We start from the raw sequence: 16,005 nt of genomic DNA on the forward strand, positions 1-16,005 counted from the left end.
AGGTGTACAATATAGCAATCTCTTTGACATGACCAAATTTCTTTATAATTTGAATATGGTTGAACAAATTAGATTTTTAAAGTGTCTGTAATTTAAGATGTACATATTTTGTATCTACTATTTAAAAAAGCAATCGGCTGATTGTTTTGGGGTGTAAAAAAAAGAAAAGATTCCAATTTGTTTTTTAATCATTAGATTGTTCATCCGCCAAGGATCAGCTACTGATGTAGCAGTCTACACTCTCACTTTATCTCGCAAAGAAAGCAGCTCAATCGATTATTATGCCAGTGACTTACTGTAATACTGCTGAAATGTATACACACATGTATTACAATATTTTGTGTCAAAGCTGAACATAATCGTGTAATCTAAACTGATGTCAAATGAATCCATGTGACCTCTCAGTGCAAATAAAAGTTTTTGTGTTGAAGATTTCTTAATAACTATCTGAATTTTTTTCATGCTACACAACAGGGATCTCACACTTTAAATGCATTTTACAATCGACATCTTCTCACAGCAGCTTCTTTCAGGATGTAAACCTTTGCAGATTTCAATTTGCTCGACCAATGACTAAGTTCATATTGAAAATGGACGAGGATTTCAAATGCCAGGGCTCATAAACATTGTGGGTTTTATTCATTTATCACCAACTGAAAAGAGGAAACGAGAACATAGCAGGTGTTTAAGCGGAATATTTTTCCACATTTAAAAGCTGCAGCCTTCCATTCAAAACTGATCCTAATATATTCGGTGCAATCAAAACAAGATGTCCTTGTCTTTTGCTAATAATTTGCATGTGCACTTGTGGCGTGAGTCATAGCAAAGATGTCTGAGCTTGTCCTGAGTGCAGAGGAAGTTGGAAGCCGCTCAAAACATTTTCTTGCAGTTTCATTACTGAGATTAAGGTTGTTATCATCTGAATCCTTTTGTGACCGGCGCACAGTCACCCAGATCCAGTTTTAAGTACTGTACATAATGTGCCGGGTGTTTCCTCTGAAGTGTAACCTGTTCTCAGAAACTGCATTCACTTCGCTCTGTTACAGCACACCCGTGTCTTAAAATACCACTCTATGGTACTACATAACAACAACAAAGCAGTGTGGTATTATTCAGAGGAACATATTATGTTTTATATGAATGTTTATTCACGTCTAAGCAAGAAAAACCTAGAACCTGATAGTTTTTTAATAAATGTGCAGCATGTAAATGAAAATAGATAAGCTGTCCAAAATGTTGTTCTTTTCTGTAAAGATTGTATGTACTTGGAGTACAAACCACTATACTGTACATGAGCTAGGATTTTAAAATGGCCATCTCCATGAGATGATTGGGTTTCTGAATGCCACTGACAGTACAGTACTCAGATGTCCAAGTGACACTGAAACCGCATAACATTCATCTCAGTCATAGATAGCAACAAGCTCAATCCCAGTCTGTTACATACAAAATGCAACTTTATTAACCTTCATGCCTCCATTCATATTAATATACATGTATATGTTTGAACTTATTTTAATTTCACAGCTCCATCCATATGAAAAATACAGAGAAAAAGGCAAAACACTGACTTGATACAACTCTTGGAGAAAAGAAAAAGTGTAAGAGAGGAAGAAAAAAAAAAAAAAAAAAAAGGAAAAGGACACCTGTTCTTGAAGTTTTGAAAAATATCAGGATTAAAAATTTCTTTTACAGACGTGGAATTCCATGAGCAGAATCTCCCTTTTGAAGCAATGCTGAGCAATATCACATTTTTTTTTCTAACAGTAAGAATGAAAAGATCTGAATATATTTACACTACACTCACTTTACATAAATACAGGAACAACGATTACTGTACGTAATATCAGCAAACTGGAAACATATGCATTGGCTTCACTACTTAAATTTTCAAAAACCTGTCAAATCAAAAGCAGATGTTACGCAGAAAGTAAAATACTCATTTAACTGATAAAAAGTGTAAGATCAGTATTCATTCAGAAATGTGTCAATCTACTGCTGGAATCCCAACCACCAGATTCTTATTTCCTTTACGTGGGATTCCTCATTATCTTCCATGGAGTCACTGTGTTGAACGGCTGAAACTGAAACACCCAGAGGACTTTAACTCGGTTTTGTTCCCCTTAAAGGAGGTGACTTATTGCAAGCAAAGCAATGGTTTGTGCTATCAACAGCCTTGTTTAAGTGTTACGAGAGGATGCTGCATTTGACACAATGGTACTGTATAAGGCTCAGTGCGAAAAGAATAGTTCAACGTTAGAGGTCCGACTTGCATATTGTTGTCTGTGCTTTTTACCAAAATTCCCGGTTTTCTCATTTGAAATGTAGTAATTGAAGCACACGAGTTGGAATCGACACTTTGCACAAAGCAGGTGATATTACAAGTTTGTGATATATGAGGCACTATTCATCATTATTGCATAACTTTGACCCTGGTTACCGTAACAAAATTATGCTTTAAAATGAGGAAAGAGATGCAGTAGGGAAATACAATACACCCTGTCCTGTGGGGACACCATCTTCAAGTCTAATTGAATTTTTTCAAACACTGGTGTATTAAGGCATGCAACATCATATACTGAATACACGAGTACATGTGTTGTTGATATGTGCTTGATCTGTATAATTTCTTGTCCGGGTATAGCAAAACAGCAACGCAGGGAATCGAGTACCTTAATACGGTCAATGTATATAAATAATTTGTTGATTATAGCAAACACTGGTTCAGCCTTAGAAAATAACAAAGAATTGATCATGAACTTAACAAAAAAAAAAAAAAAACACAAAAAAAAGCAGTTACATAACATCACATATGATAATTTACAGGATGAATTACCAATAGCCCCTTTTCACTTTGTATCAAATTAGATAAATTACAGTCTCTGAAAAGACTTTACATGTATAAATGTATTTCCTGCATCTACTAATCAAAAGCCCTATTTTTTTTTTCGATGTATATACAGGCTGCAGAACTTTGTAATAGGTTTCATCTTCACCATCACATATATTACAACATTTCAAAAGATCCTTTTTACAGACGAGAAAGAATTATAATCAATCACGAAGTGCCCCCTCAATCATAAAATGTCCTAATAACACATTATATGGATGATAAAATATGATGATGATTATTTGTTTATAAATTGACATCTGAAATAAAATTATCTGAAAATCATACGAATAAACAAACAAGGTGCTGATATGCTCTTGCCAATAAGATAATACAACTGGGCATAATGACATGTACGCAAACAAGATACATAAATAATGATAACATACATGAGCATCCTCCATTACATCAAAGGGGTGTCTCTCTTTCTCTCTCTCGCTCTCTCTCTCTCACACACACACACACGCACACACACACTGCATGCATGTGTGGAAATCATTTCCTGGATTTGGCTGTTTTACTGAAAGTCAGAGCGTTGAAGTGTGCAGGTGTGTGTTATGTGTGCATTAGTGTATGAGCATAAGGATTTCAAAGTACCACAATCCAAAAGGTTACCATTTCTTGTACTGGCTTCCATCCAATAAATGCATTTGGCAGCACTATCAAATAACATTGGTTGGCCTGATACGTGGAGTTTATGTTTGAAGCTTTTACACAGCATAAAGAGCACCGACCGGACACACTTGCAAAAATGCCTGTTATTAGGGCTATAAAAATATACTTTTAATTGAATTCCCTGATTATGGTTAACTGATGTTCTCAAAGAGTTGTTTCCGCCGGTAACTGCATCTGAAATCTTACTTTGGATGTATAATATATCCGTGTAAGTTTTATCTGTTTTATGTATGTTTACATGCACGTGTGCAAATCCTGTAATTTTCAGCATTTTCTGTCATCCGAATACCTATGTGGACTGAGGCAAGAACAAATCAAGTGACTTTATGTATTTGAAAAAAGAATCAAATGTACGGTTACATGGAATAAATCGCATGCTGAGACATGTCAGCTTTTGAACCAGAACTACAGAGCAGACAGTAACAGAGGGAGCAGTTATACACAGTGAGGCCGAGCTGGAAACCTCTTCTCAGACTCTGACATCGACAAACACAACAAGGAAGAAGGTTGGTGTTCCTTCTCGTCACTTTGTTCAGAGTGTATTGCTCTTCCGCACTGTACACAAAATTATCTATGTAACACTTCAGCTGATGTCCTTGTCAGCTTATGGTTAAGTGCTGCTGTGCTGTGCAAAAAAACCACAACACAAATACCTTTTTTTTCTGTTAAACATGGCAGAGAAATATGAGCTGAACGATACAGACAGATAAATAGGGACAGAATGAAAGTCTCTAAGGTGCCTCTGTTTTTTTAATTTTTTTTTTTTTCACATACCGGAAAGCTCCTCTGATTGTTTCAAAGTTCTCTGTACATGAGGGGTCATCTTTTTCAGAGTCAAACATAAGCAATAAGCAGGCAATTAAAAAAGAAAAAAAAGCAAGAGTCAATAAACAAAACGTTTTCATACTGAAAGTATATTTAACCTTTAAGATTGCACTTTACTGATTGCTAATCACAGCTCAAAATCCACAAAAGATTTTTTTTCTTTTTTAAGAAAATGCTTTCAAGAGGCTCAACATAAAGAGTAGCACTGATGAAGTACGGTTGTCCGGTATGTCCATGTGAGAGGATCATAAAAGGGTGTGTTTCTTTGCTGGTATGACGATATGGATGTCCATTTTCTATTGTTTCAAAGAAAGCAACTAATGACTGAAAGGGTGGCTGTTTGAGCTGATGCCGTTTAACATTTGCTGGCTATTGGAAAGGTGAAAGTCCAGCCCTCTTTTAGCTTCTGTATGGGATGCCTCAGCTCTGACAGCAGACTTCCAAATGGGAAAGCATCTGCGGTTCAATGGTGCCCTCTGCTGGTCACACGTCAAACTCACAGGGAGGCGAAGAAAACAATACTGCCTGTAAATCCAACTACGCCCAGTCCTTTCCTGTGATCCATTCCAGGTCTAACTTCTTCCTGCTCTCACAGGAAATCCATTCCATACAGTGGGGTCTTTCACATTATGAATGCTGGAAAAGCAGCTGTTTGAAAAATAATGAAAATAAGAATACTAAAAAGAAATCGCTGCAGTCGCATTTTAAAATGCAATATATATCTATATCTATATCAATATAGATATAGATATATATATACATAGTTTTTTTAATGATATCTTTTGTCCAAATAAAGAGTGCGACTTCATCTTCAAAAACCAAAGTGAAACATTAACGAACAGTGCTGTTAAAGACAGTTCCCTCTTATACTCCAATGACATTAAAAGATCCTGACGTCTTTTCCTTCCAACCCCAAGAGGATCCAGAAGTGACCCTGTTTTGTGCTCCGCAAACTCTGTGCATCTCCGTCCTTCTTCTCCATCTCCGTCTCCACTCCATATAAAGGATGAGAGTGTGTGTGTGTGCATCTAGGTGTGACTGTGGGCATCCAGGCCAGCTGAAAAACATTCAAAGGGAGATCCCGCTCCCTTGGCTGCCTGTGTGTGTGTGCATGTATGTGTGTGTCTGTTCCATTGACCTCTCTCTTAATCGCTGTGCATCTAGTTCACACCAGCATGTGTCTCCGTCGGTGAAGGGCCAAGTGGTCGGATCTGGAGAAGCTGCGGTCACAGTCTGCACACTTGAAGGGTTTCACCCCTGTGTGTTTTCGGTAATGCCTCGTCAGCTCATCAGAGCGGGCAAACTTCCAGGTGCAACCGTCCCAGGTGCATTTGTATGGCTTTTCCCCTGAACAGAAAGAAAGGAAACACAGAACACACTCAGTCCCATTTTCAGTCCTGTCACTGATGCCATTTAATGCATTTCGGTCTTTGCTCCTTTCTTGCACTACACTGTGTAAGTATATAGGAGACGCCGACTTGTCGAGTACTAAGTGCAAAAATTAATAAGTAAACTCAAAACCTGCGAAAGCTATGCATACCATATTGCATCATCAGAGCATATTGATGCAGTTCATGTACAGATCTGCATTTACAGTTGGATGTGTTAATTAATGTCAACATTCTGGCAAAGAATATGTCTGAATGAATATGTACCTCCAGAAAGAACCCGCTTATATACAGTATGTAAACATTTTGTTCAACTGGACACACATGAATTTGAAACAAATTGCTGTTTGACTTTGTTTTAGATGACAGAGTTGGTTGTTCATTATAAGAAAGATTAGTGATTCGGTCCTCAGCTCATCCAAATGTCAACATGTCATTCGGAAAGACACTGAACCCCAAAAGGCTCCTGATGGCAGCTGAGTCGCCGTTGGTGAGTCTGCAAATGAGTCCCTGTAGAACACATTGCAAAGCAATTTGCAGAACTTTGATAATGCTAAAACCTTCTCAAGACGTAAAGACCATTTTCAATGTAGTGAATTATGTGAACCACTAGACTTTCGCAACAATATGCAAGAAGGCAGAAAAGCAGCTACACGGATGAAAATCTGAAGTGCCGTCTATTATAATTCTACGATCCTAGTACTATATGTTGTACCATGGAATCGGAGCATTCATGTGTTGTGGAAAGTAAACAAAATAATGCAACAATCCCAAAGTGATACCACAATTCTTTCTTTGCAGGTCAAACTATATAACTGGATTATTCTGAGTCACTTTTCACCATTTTGAGGTGACTATTGAACAGTTTTTATGTGGAATTAGGCCTTTAATAAGCAAGTTATGGAGTGGTTTAAGACATTTCATTAATGTCTTCTATAAATAAAAAAAAAACGTAGCTTATACATTTTCACTTTTTACATTATTAGGACAGGCCAATTGTTTTCCATTGCTATTTGTTGAACACTTCAACACATTCATTGCAGAGCCATATTTACAGGACTCTTTCTGACACGTTCAACTGTTTATTCTTGAAACAGCACAGATCCCCACAAAGGTCCGCTGTAAGATAGGACAGCAATCATTCTCACACTTTTTTGAGCGGTAGATGTTTGCAAAGTTTGCAACAGAAAAAAAATCACTGCAACCCACTTTTAGGTATCTGACTTAAAAAATCTAATGAAATGTATCGAACTAATAAGAGTACTTGTAGACAAAGTACACCTGTCCCAGTAAGCAGAATGATAGGTTTACAACATCTCTAAGTAGACAGGTGTTGAAACCCTAAGACTTTTCAATAACTTAAGTGGAAATGCTACATCAGACCCCATTTAATATTCCCCATGGTTTTAATATTTGAGGAATTCTCCAATAAAGACTCCTTTTCAACCTGAAAAACAGAGCCGCAAAAACAATATGAGGGAAAGTTGACCTGACATGGAATGTCTCACTTCACTGTCAGTTTACACCTTTTATTTCAAACAGAAATCAGAAAGGACATAGGGCGGTCTTAATCCATAACAGCTCACCTTGAGTCAGTCAGGAAATTTCATTGGTAATACTCATCGGAGCTGTGACTGCATGCTTTCAGTTTCATATCCATTTTGAAGAAAACTATCTAACAATTTGGAATTTTGTTTTGTTGCTTAATCTAATTTCAGGGTCACCAAGCTGTCATTGGGCGAGAGACCCTGGAGATGTCGCCAGTCCATCACAGGGCCACACAGAGACAAACGGGACAAATAACCATCTACGCTCACGCTCACTCCGAGGGCCAATTTAGAGTCACCAATTAACCCAACAGGCACGTCTTTGGACGGTGGGAGGAAGTCGGAGTATTTTCAAATATCGATTGATGCATTTAAATCAATTAAAAATGAATTGTTTGATTATTTATTGCTTTGTTCATGCTTTTGTCATTTATTCTCCACCAGTCTCAGTTTCGATGAGGCATTCGCTAGAATAAAATTTAAGGTTACCAGCTCTGCAAAGTGAGTCAGACACTAACTGTTTTCAGCGTGGCCTGAGCATAATATTGCCTGGGTTACATCTTTGCAAGGTCACAGCACAGGGTCACACGAATAGTACGACTTTTTCTGAGTATGTAAATGTCACCCATTCAGAGTTGAATAAACATTGTACTGAAGCGAAACGGAAACACAGCACATAAACACACATCCACAGACTCACTGACCTGTGTGCGTCCTCCGGTGTGCTTTTAAATGGGAGCTTTTGGTGTACACTTTATTGCAGCCCTCAAAGTCACATCTGTGGATTCTCCTCTTTTTGGAATCTGGTGACTCTGACCTCCGGGGGCGTCGTATGCTTTCAATACTGAACGGGGACATGGAGCTGCAGAAAAACAAGAGCGAGAAGAGTCAACACAAAGGCGAGAAGAGTCAACACAAAGGCATGTTTAGGGTGTAATAACAACTTCACAGCCCAAATATGTTGTTTTCCAAATCCATACTGAGTCATAACCCCAAAGTCTTGCATAATTAATGCAAAAATCATCAAAATTGTTAGTCATTTTTAACAAAGCTTGGGATAATTTTTTGAAGACAATCCAAAGGTTGACCATTAAAGTTAGCACCTGCTTGCCTTGCCTTTTTTTCAATCGAAGCACCAAAATATATATGGCTCCACCAGACTCCTCTTTCAACAAGCGTCACATTTTGTCATGAAATACAAGTCACGGTGGAGTCATAACTCAAATTCACTTCTTTTGATCATAAAAGCTGGTGGTTGTTTTTAAAAATAATTCTCAAAAGAAATATGTTTTTTGTTCAGTCACTCTTCAGCTCCAGCTTCTTGCCCAAATATGGTCACATCATGCTTCTAAAAAGGATCAAGATGGTGATGGAGTCTTCAAAACAGCGGTTTACAAACCAATGCAGGAAATCAGAGTGCCGTCTTATAAGAGTCTTATAATACAATCTATGTTGCTCTACAACTGTGTTATTTAGTGTGCATCACTAGCTAATACTAGCATAAAACCCATGTCAGCTAACATCAATAACCCAGCACAGTGCAGATACTAAAATGAAAAGATTTGCTTAGCTAAATGGGAACAATCAAATATAATTTAGTACATTCCACATCCATGTTTTAGCTGATCCACAGAAAAAACATTGCAGCTTACTTGCAGAGAAGGATGCAGTTCCCTAAATATCAGTTATGACATAAGTTACACTTAAAAGATTCAATATGAAAGGTAATACATCACAGCATGTGTTGTAAAATGGTAGCGTTGCTAGGTAAAAGAAAAAGGTTTTTGTGGCAGATTTGTGCTGAGACGTATATGAAGATTTTTGGTCACAATGGTTTGGATTTAGATTAAATGTAAAGAGCTGAAATAAATAGAGCAGTGCAATAATGCAGTAAATGAACAATGAAGAGATCTAAGATCCAACTGTACGTGGCATATCATTTCTTGTTAGAATAGTTATATGACAGTAGCATAACAAGAATAGTTTTGTAGTTTATATGGTACAGACCGGCAAAACAGCAACCTTGCCAGCAGGTGGCAGTGCAACTCTGCAGAAGAGTACCTCTTAGAGAGAAGACGAGCTGTGAGGGCTTGTGGCTCAAATATTTCACACAATCAAAATTGGAAGAGTGGCTCTTTTTTCCCCCCTCAATGTTGAAGAACGAGGCCACTGACCCACTGGTTACTTCTGTCATCAATAAATTTTGGAGTGACATTTCATCTCACAGAGGTGGCTGGTGGTCAGTGTTCACGAGTTGATTTGTCACCGCCATAAGGGAAGCACTGTGTTTCTTTTAATGTGACCTATACCGAATCTAAACTTACTCAGACATCACTTTTATGACTATTAAAAAAGGAACTCAAACACACAACCAAAAATAAGTTTAAAGTGGAGAGGTTGTGTTGGATGGTGAATAGTCCATGTCTCACCCATGACTGTCGAGGGCAGAACAGTGAGCATCTTTTACACAACGATAAACACATGACTGCAGCACACACCCAGTGAATTGGCAAGAAAAAGGAGATACGGTAGAGAGAGAAAACAAGAACATCTCTGTTTACTTAAGGGGGGGGGGGAGTAATGTCTGTGGAATATATTTAACAGGGTTCTCTGAGCCATGGTGAAGTGAAGTCTGTGCTGCGGTTACATAGAAACAGGTAAAGGAGGATTGTGTGTGTGTGGGGTGGGGTGTGGGGGTGTGGGTGTGTGTGTGTGTGTGTGTGGGGGGGGGGGGCTGTGATCACATTGAGGGGATTTGAAAGAGGAGCGCAGGGGTTGCCAGACAGGCCCTCCAGTGAACTGTCTCCACCACACACAACCCACTTCCTGTCTCTGTCTTTCACCAAAGCGTGATCTGTCAAATGCAGACTCTGATACAGAGCACGCTTACAATCAAAGAGACACACAGAAATACAGAAACACACACACACACACATATACATATACATATATACATATATGTATGTATATATATATATGTATATATACATATAAATATGTATATATACATACAAATCACCTGTTACTCTTGGCTTACTGCCAACCTGAAGCTGTACAGGAAATGAGCACACAGGTCAGATATGAAGTGAACTCCAACTCCCCTCTCTTTTCTTTGTATGGCGCTCTCACTGTGCTCACAAATAGCACGGCAACGTGATGTCAGAACAAAACATTTGGAAAAAGAGGCGCATAATTATTTACAAGCCATCTAATAATCTAACAGAGAAATGTCTACAAGCATCTGAGGCGTGAGGTGCTGTGGGCCTCTGTATGTGCGTGCGTCTCCGGGAAAGTGAAGTGAAGAGCCAGGATTTACAGTGGAAACGCGCCGAGCCGACATCGAACAGATGAGGCGGATGTTTACATTCTGACTTCATCCATGAAGTGACTTCATGATTATGATATAATTTAGGAAGGTTTGAGGAAAAAACGACTTCTAAAACACAGAACAAACAGCATCGTAAATTAATTCATTTAATGGAGCTCAACCGCCTTTCCACAGCTGATTAACATTCTGTCATCATCGTTGCTCTATTTCAAGAGCACAGAGGCAGAATTCTGGTTTGGTCAGTGAAGGATATTCATTGGTATTTTGAGTACTCAAGAAAATTTCGAAAAGTGGGAAATTCTTCAATCTTCGCGAAAGGAGCAGTCATAACAAACCGGCCCTTACACAAAAGTAACAGTGACAACCTTAACAATAACAGCAGAGTGTTTAAACACTGTAAGTGACATCAAACAATCATGACTTAGGAATAACACTGGCCTTAATCATCAAATGTCATATATATGAGTGCTTGAACATATATCAGCAGGCTTATCATTTTTTTTACTGATTATTACACTTGCTGTTGAAAGAAAATTAATTCCTTACTCTTCCATACTACACAATTTCCTGCGTTCTGTTTGGTATCACTGCAGCATAAAAAGATTTGAGTTTGGAATTGTCGGTCAGATGAAATGTGTGAAAACAACACTTAAGGTTGCGGGAAACTGAGATAGACTGTTTTTTCCACTGTTACACTGCATCCCTATGGGTTGAGAAGCTTCCTCCACCACTGGTCAACTTTACTCTACTCTAAAAAGATGCGACGTGTACTCGAAGTGTAAAACGTTATTTATGATTATTGCCCTTATCCAATAATTTACGAGCCTGCTACGAGCCTGCAAACAATCTGACAAGACGGTAAATCCAAATAAAAGCGGAATGCAGGCTTTCTTTTAATTCTATGCCCACAACATGTTTAAAAAAAAGTGGTGCAGGAAGACCGGGATGCGTTTGCGTCTTCAACAAACTAATTAAAAAAAATCTTGGAACGTTTACTAAAATCACAATGGCAAACAATTTGGATATTTCATCATCTAACGATTGAAATTTTAAAAGAAAACCTTCAGAGAAATATAAGGTCAAAAGTAAAACTGAATTGCAGTGATGTTCAGACCATCAGACAGCTCTGCATTAAAAGCACAATTCTTTTATCACTGATAGACTTGGGAAAATAATTAAAAAAAAAACATTAATTGTGTAACTGCATGCAGTTCAGGCCTGCCACCAGCTGAAAATATTTGGTGGAAAACTGTTGAGAAGCTGAAAGCCTATATCAGAAATGAATTGGAGAGAAATGTAAAAACTACAGCAACAGGTCTTGTGTCAGCTCACAAATTCTCACAAGCTGGTCTAATTGTGATCACAGGACCCCTGTCCTCGCTTCTCTTCGTTGGCTTCTGGAACAGATTTCAAAGGCCTGCTTTTAACTAAGACAATTTCAAATGTCAGTGCACCAGGATATCCAAGTGACCTTCTGAAGCCATATGTACCAACACGGTTGCTGCACTCTAAGCGGTTGGGTCTTTTGAAGGTCCACAGGGTCAAGAAAAAGACAGTTGGTGAGCGCGCATTTTCACACGAGCCTTCGATCAGACATTAGATTGGCAATTTCAATGGAGGCTTTTAAAATAAAGGCCCCCTTGTTTTCGATTACATTCGAAGGCAACTATTCTTTGTGTGTTTTTCATAATGATTATCTAAAATGTCTCTTTATATTTGTATGTTTAATATGATTGCTTTGTTCTTACTCCTTGCTTTCTGCTTTTGAAAAACGATTGCGCTGATTTTTATTTACATTTTCCTCAGCAAGCCAACTTTTTTGGAACTGGATTTTTACAACAATAATGAACAATTTCCACCTTAAGATCAAGTGGTTGTTTAAAAGCAATCCTATAAATATGTATGATACAAAATATTATGGTGTTTAGGTGTTTCCATAACAGTTATTTTGTTGTATTTTCTCAAAGGAGCTCAAGGGCAAACTCTCTCTGCTTGGAACCTTGTGTCAGTGTTGCATTATGACTGTTTGAATGTGTCCGTGTCTCCCTAAGTAGCAGGGAGAAATAGGATGTGCAGCTGAGAACAATTTCAAACAGAGGTGACCTCCGTTTTAGTTCATTTGCTTTCCCATTTTCCCCCCTCTTCATCTCCCCACAAGCACAACAGAGAGATTGGGAGCGGTGGGAGTGACTGTGTCACCTGTGTCCGGGTTTTCTCACAATACAAAAACAACACTTATTTTTATGAATTCTCACGGGAAGCGGGGTCACAACACCAGCTACAACAGAGCAACAGCACTGCCTGCTGCTCAAACAGACTTTGAATTATCAAGAAAACAGGAAAGGGAGCGTGTGACTGTGTGTGTACACTGGAAGACTGCCCACTGGGCATTCCTGTACCTGTCTGAGGATACTACCCCACAACTCACCCCTCCACCTTCTCTGTTCTGTGCCCCCTGGGTCCTTGGGGACCAGCCAGACTTCAGCAGAGACAGCCCTTCCAACACAAGCTCCTGCCCCCAGCACACACACACACACACACACACACCTCTCGCTGCCTTCCTCTCTTTCACCAACACTCTCCCACAATAGCCTATCCACCCGTCCCCAGGGAAACGCATGAATATGGAGGAGGCTGCCCAAGAAGCACATGATACACTCACACACACTCACACACACACACATACTCACTCTCTCCTTTCACTCATTTATTTATATATGGATACCTGGATTGGAGGCTGCAGGCACTCCCATCCTCCACCCTTACACCTCTTCTCCCCGATGCTCCCTGGATGACTGCTTGTGTAAATGCGGTGCCAAATTAAGTGAAGCAGTTCTTTCTGCTCTTACAGTGTACACAGTGTACAAAAGAAACGAAATATAGCGACACAGAGGACTGATATGTCAGCTTCTGTTGCAGTGCAGATGTCCACGGAGTGCATGTGGTGTGTCGATACAGAACACACATTCTTCCACTCGGCGGCCAAACCAGCATGTAACTCAAGAAGACTACAGCCCACTTTGTTTTTCACAGACAAACATGCAAGTCTGTGTTCCTGTTGACAATGACTGACCTCCCCCTGGAACCAGCTGTTCGGTCCACTGTGCACAAACATGCATGCGTACATTACAAAACACACATACACCGGAGCACTGATACTTACAAATGTGCAGGCATACTTTTTTCAGACACACACAGGAGCACAGTTTCCACATAGCTCAGTCTGCACTTTGTACACAGTGAAGTGAGTGTGTGGGCAGGCCCTGGCAGGGTATTGCTAAGCCTGGCTGGTGATTTATCTCCATAGTGAAAGCTTGGGCAGTGAAAGGTTGGGTCCTGCCAACCTCTGTTCTCCTCTGACCACCCAGTGCCCACGTGTGGCACTCAGGGGCACGCCTGTCTCTTTCAATAACCTGCACTGAAACCTGAATCCTCCTGTAAGTGTAAGTGGGTGTGTGTGACTGTAATACATGGCAACCTCTACTTGTCCCACAGAATAAGAGAAAAAGGACAATGCTCTTTAAATCTGTTTTACAACTCCACTACAAAAAACTATTAAGTTTAATTAGTGTAGAGGTTCACACAGCCAGTAGTGTCCAAACAAATGATACAATGTCTTGTACACAATATCAGCCCTGTAAGCTGGAGTATTACCACCAAAGCACAGCAAGTTGGGTTTTGGCTCAGCCTCACTAATGATGCAGCATCATTAGCAGGATTATCACACATTCCTGCCTTACTTTTTTTTTAAGGTGAGTCAGTACAGTTTGATAGTTTGACTGTTTTGGGCTGACGGGCAGCAGCGAAGGAGGGCATGGCTAAGCCAAATGCTTCTCTGCATCTGACTTCCTGGCTCTGATCAGAATACTATAAGCTGTCATCCAGTGGAGAGGAAGTCTTTTCATTTCAACACAGATGGACTGGCACCACAGGAGCTGATGTCTGCAGGCCGAACAGGGCATAAAGTATGTCTGAGCCATATGCAGGCAGGCATATAGATGCAACACCCACGCAGATGCATCCAAATGTGGTAGAGCAGATGTAAAAAGAAATAATAAATCACACAGCAGTCCACAAAGCTAAGCTATACAGTATGTTTGATGATGCTACTCTCAAGGCTGTCAAGGAAATAATTTCAGGCCACTTTATTCTGTAACTGTTGCGCAAAAGCATTTTTTCAAGTTTTTCGTCTGCAACCATCAGACTTACAGTCGAATGCTTTAAAGATTTATCTCACATGGCCTTTCCTAAAATGTTTTCCTTGAGCTGAGTGGAAAACACCATGAGGTCAAGGAATGCCATATGATGAATCCAGAAGGACTGAGGAAAAGACAAGCGGAATGCAATACAGTCACTGCGCAACAAAACATTGTTGTGATGGGTCTTTCATAGTGAAACAGAGTTCTCAGAATGGTCTGAAAAAAGAAAAGAAATACCCCATGTGTTCTTTGAATGTACTTTCATCTGGGCTGAACGAAGTTGGACATTTCTTTGTCATTTTAGGAGTGAGAAAGTACATTTATAAAGGAATGTAGGCCATCAGTCACAAAGTGGAACTGAATGTTTTTCACATTGACATTAGTTGCTTCTGTTCATCTTCCCAACCCGGAAAAAATGGTTAAATTTATCCAAGATATGTATCGCCTGAATGACCAGATGGTGCTTTAGATTTTGCAACTCCAAAGAACTGTGGGACATTATTATATAATTTGCTTTGCATAGGACACTCATGTGTATCTATTGTTAAAAGAGATAAGAAAGGAAGCACTGAAGTGCCTTTCTTTAGCTTTTAGAATTCTTTTATCATGGTGGCCACCTAGATACAGCCAGGTTATTTCAGTCACTTAAGAACCTTCCTAAGTGCAGCGAACAAGACTCCACTAAGGACGATTACATCTTTAAAATGAATAAAACCACTCAATAGACAAATCTGTACATACCGTAAGATGGTAGAATGTTTACATAAAAAACAGCATTGACATTTATCAAACTACCCTGAAAAACTGCACTGTAACCATGTGTAGTTATAATCCTTTCATGTGTCTTTTTTTTTCCTGTTTCAATTTGGTTGCTGAGCAACAACAAGGTACATATCACACTATGCACCTCCACTGTCCTAGAAGTGGCAATGCAATAGTCTTTGGATAGTGCACGGGCTCAAATGTCCACACCAAATAATGTGTGGGTAAAAGGCATGCCCAAGCAGATTTCTACTGCTTTCTCGACTGCTCTTATAGTCGTGTGCTATTTTGTCCTCTTTCCCAACTGAAAGTAACCTACAGCTAAAGAAAGAGATTTACATATCTTCTTCAAGCTTTCAGAGTAATTAGAGGAGGAAAAAGCCTGTGTGGA

At 39.3% G+C, this 16,005-nt stretch overlaps 1 protein-coding gene across 2 annotated transcripts in view; it reads right to left on the minus strand.

Annotated features, from left to right (window-relative positions):
• Positions 1-2,308: 2,308 nt before the first annotated feature.
• klf12b (Kruppel like factor 12b) overlaps positions 2,309-16,005 on the minus strand; it is a 40,456-nt gene continuing 26,759 nt past the window's right edge. For both annotated transcript variants that reach the window (XM_072396617.1, XM_072396616.1), the window contains exons 5-6: positions 8,030-8,187; positions 2,309-5,737 (exon numbers count right to left, since the gene is read on the minus strand). In XM_072396617.1, coding sequence (XP_072252718.1) covers positions 5,556-5,737; positions 8,030-8,187 — 340 coding nt within the window. In that variant the 3' untranslated portion in view covers positions 2,309-5,555. The remainder of the gene's footprint in view (positions 5,738-8,029; positions 8,188-16,005) is intronic.

Source organism: Leuresthes tenuis, unplaced genomic scaffold, assembly GCF_036924035.1.
Source record: "Leuresthes tenuis unplaced genomic scaffold, fLeuTen1.0.hap1 SCAF_12, whole genome shotgun sequence".
Taxonomy (NCBI): Eukaryota; Metazoa; Chordata; class Actinopteri; order Atheriniformes; family Atherinopsidae; genus Leuresthes; species Leuresthes tenuis.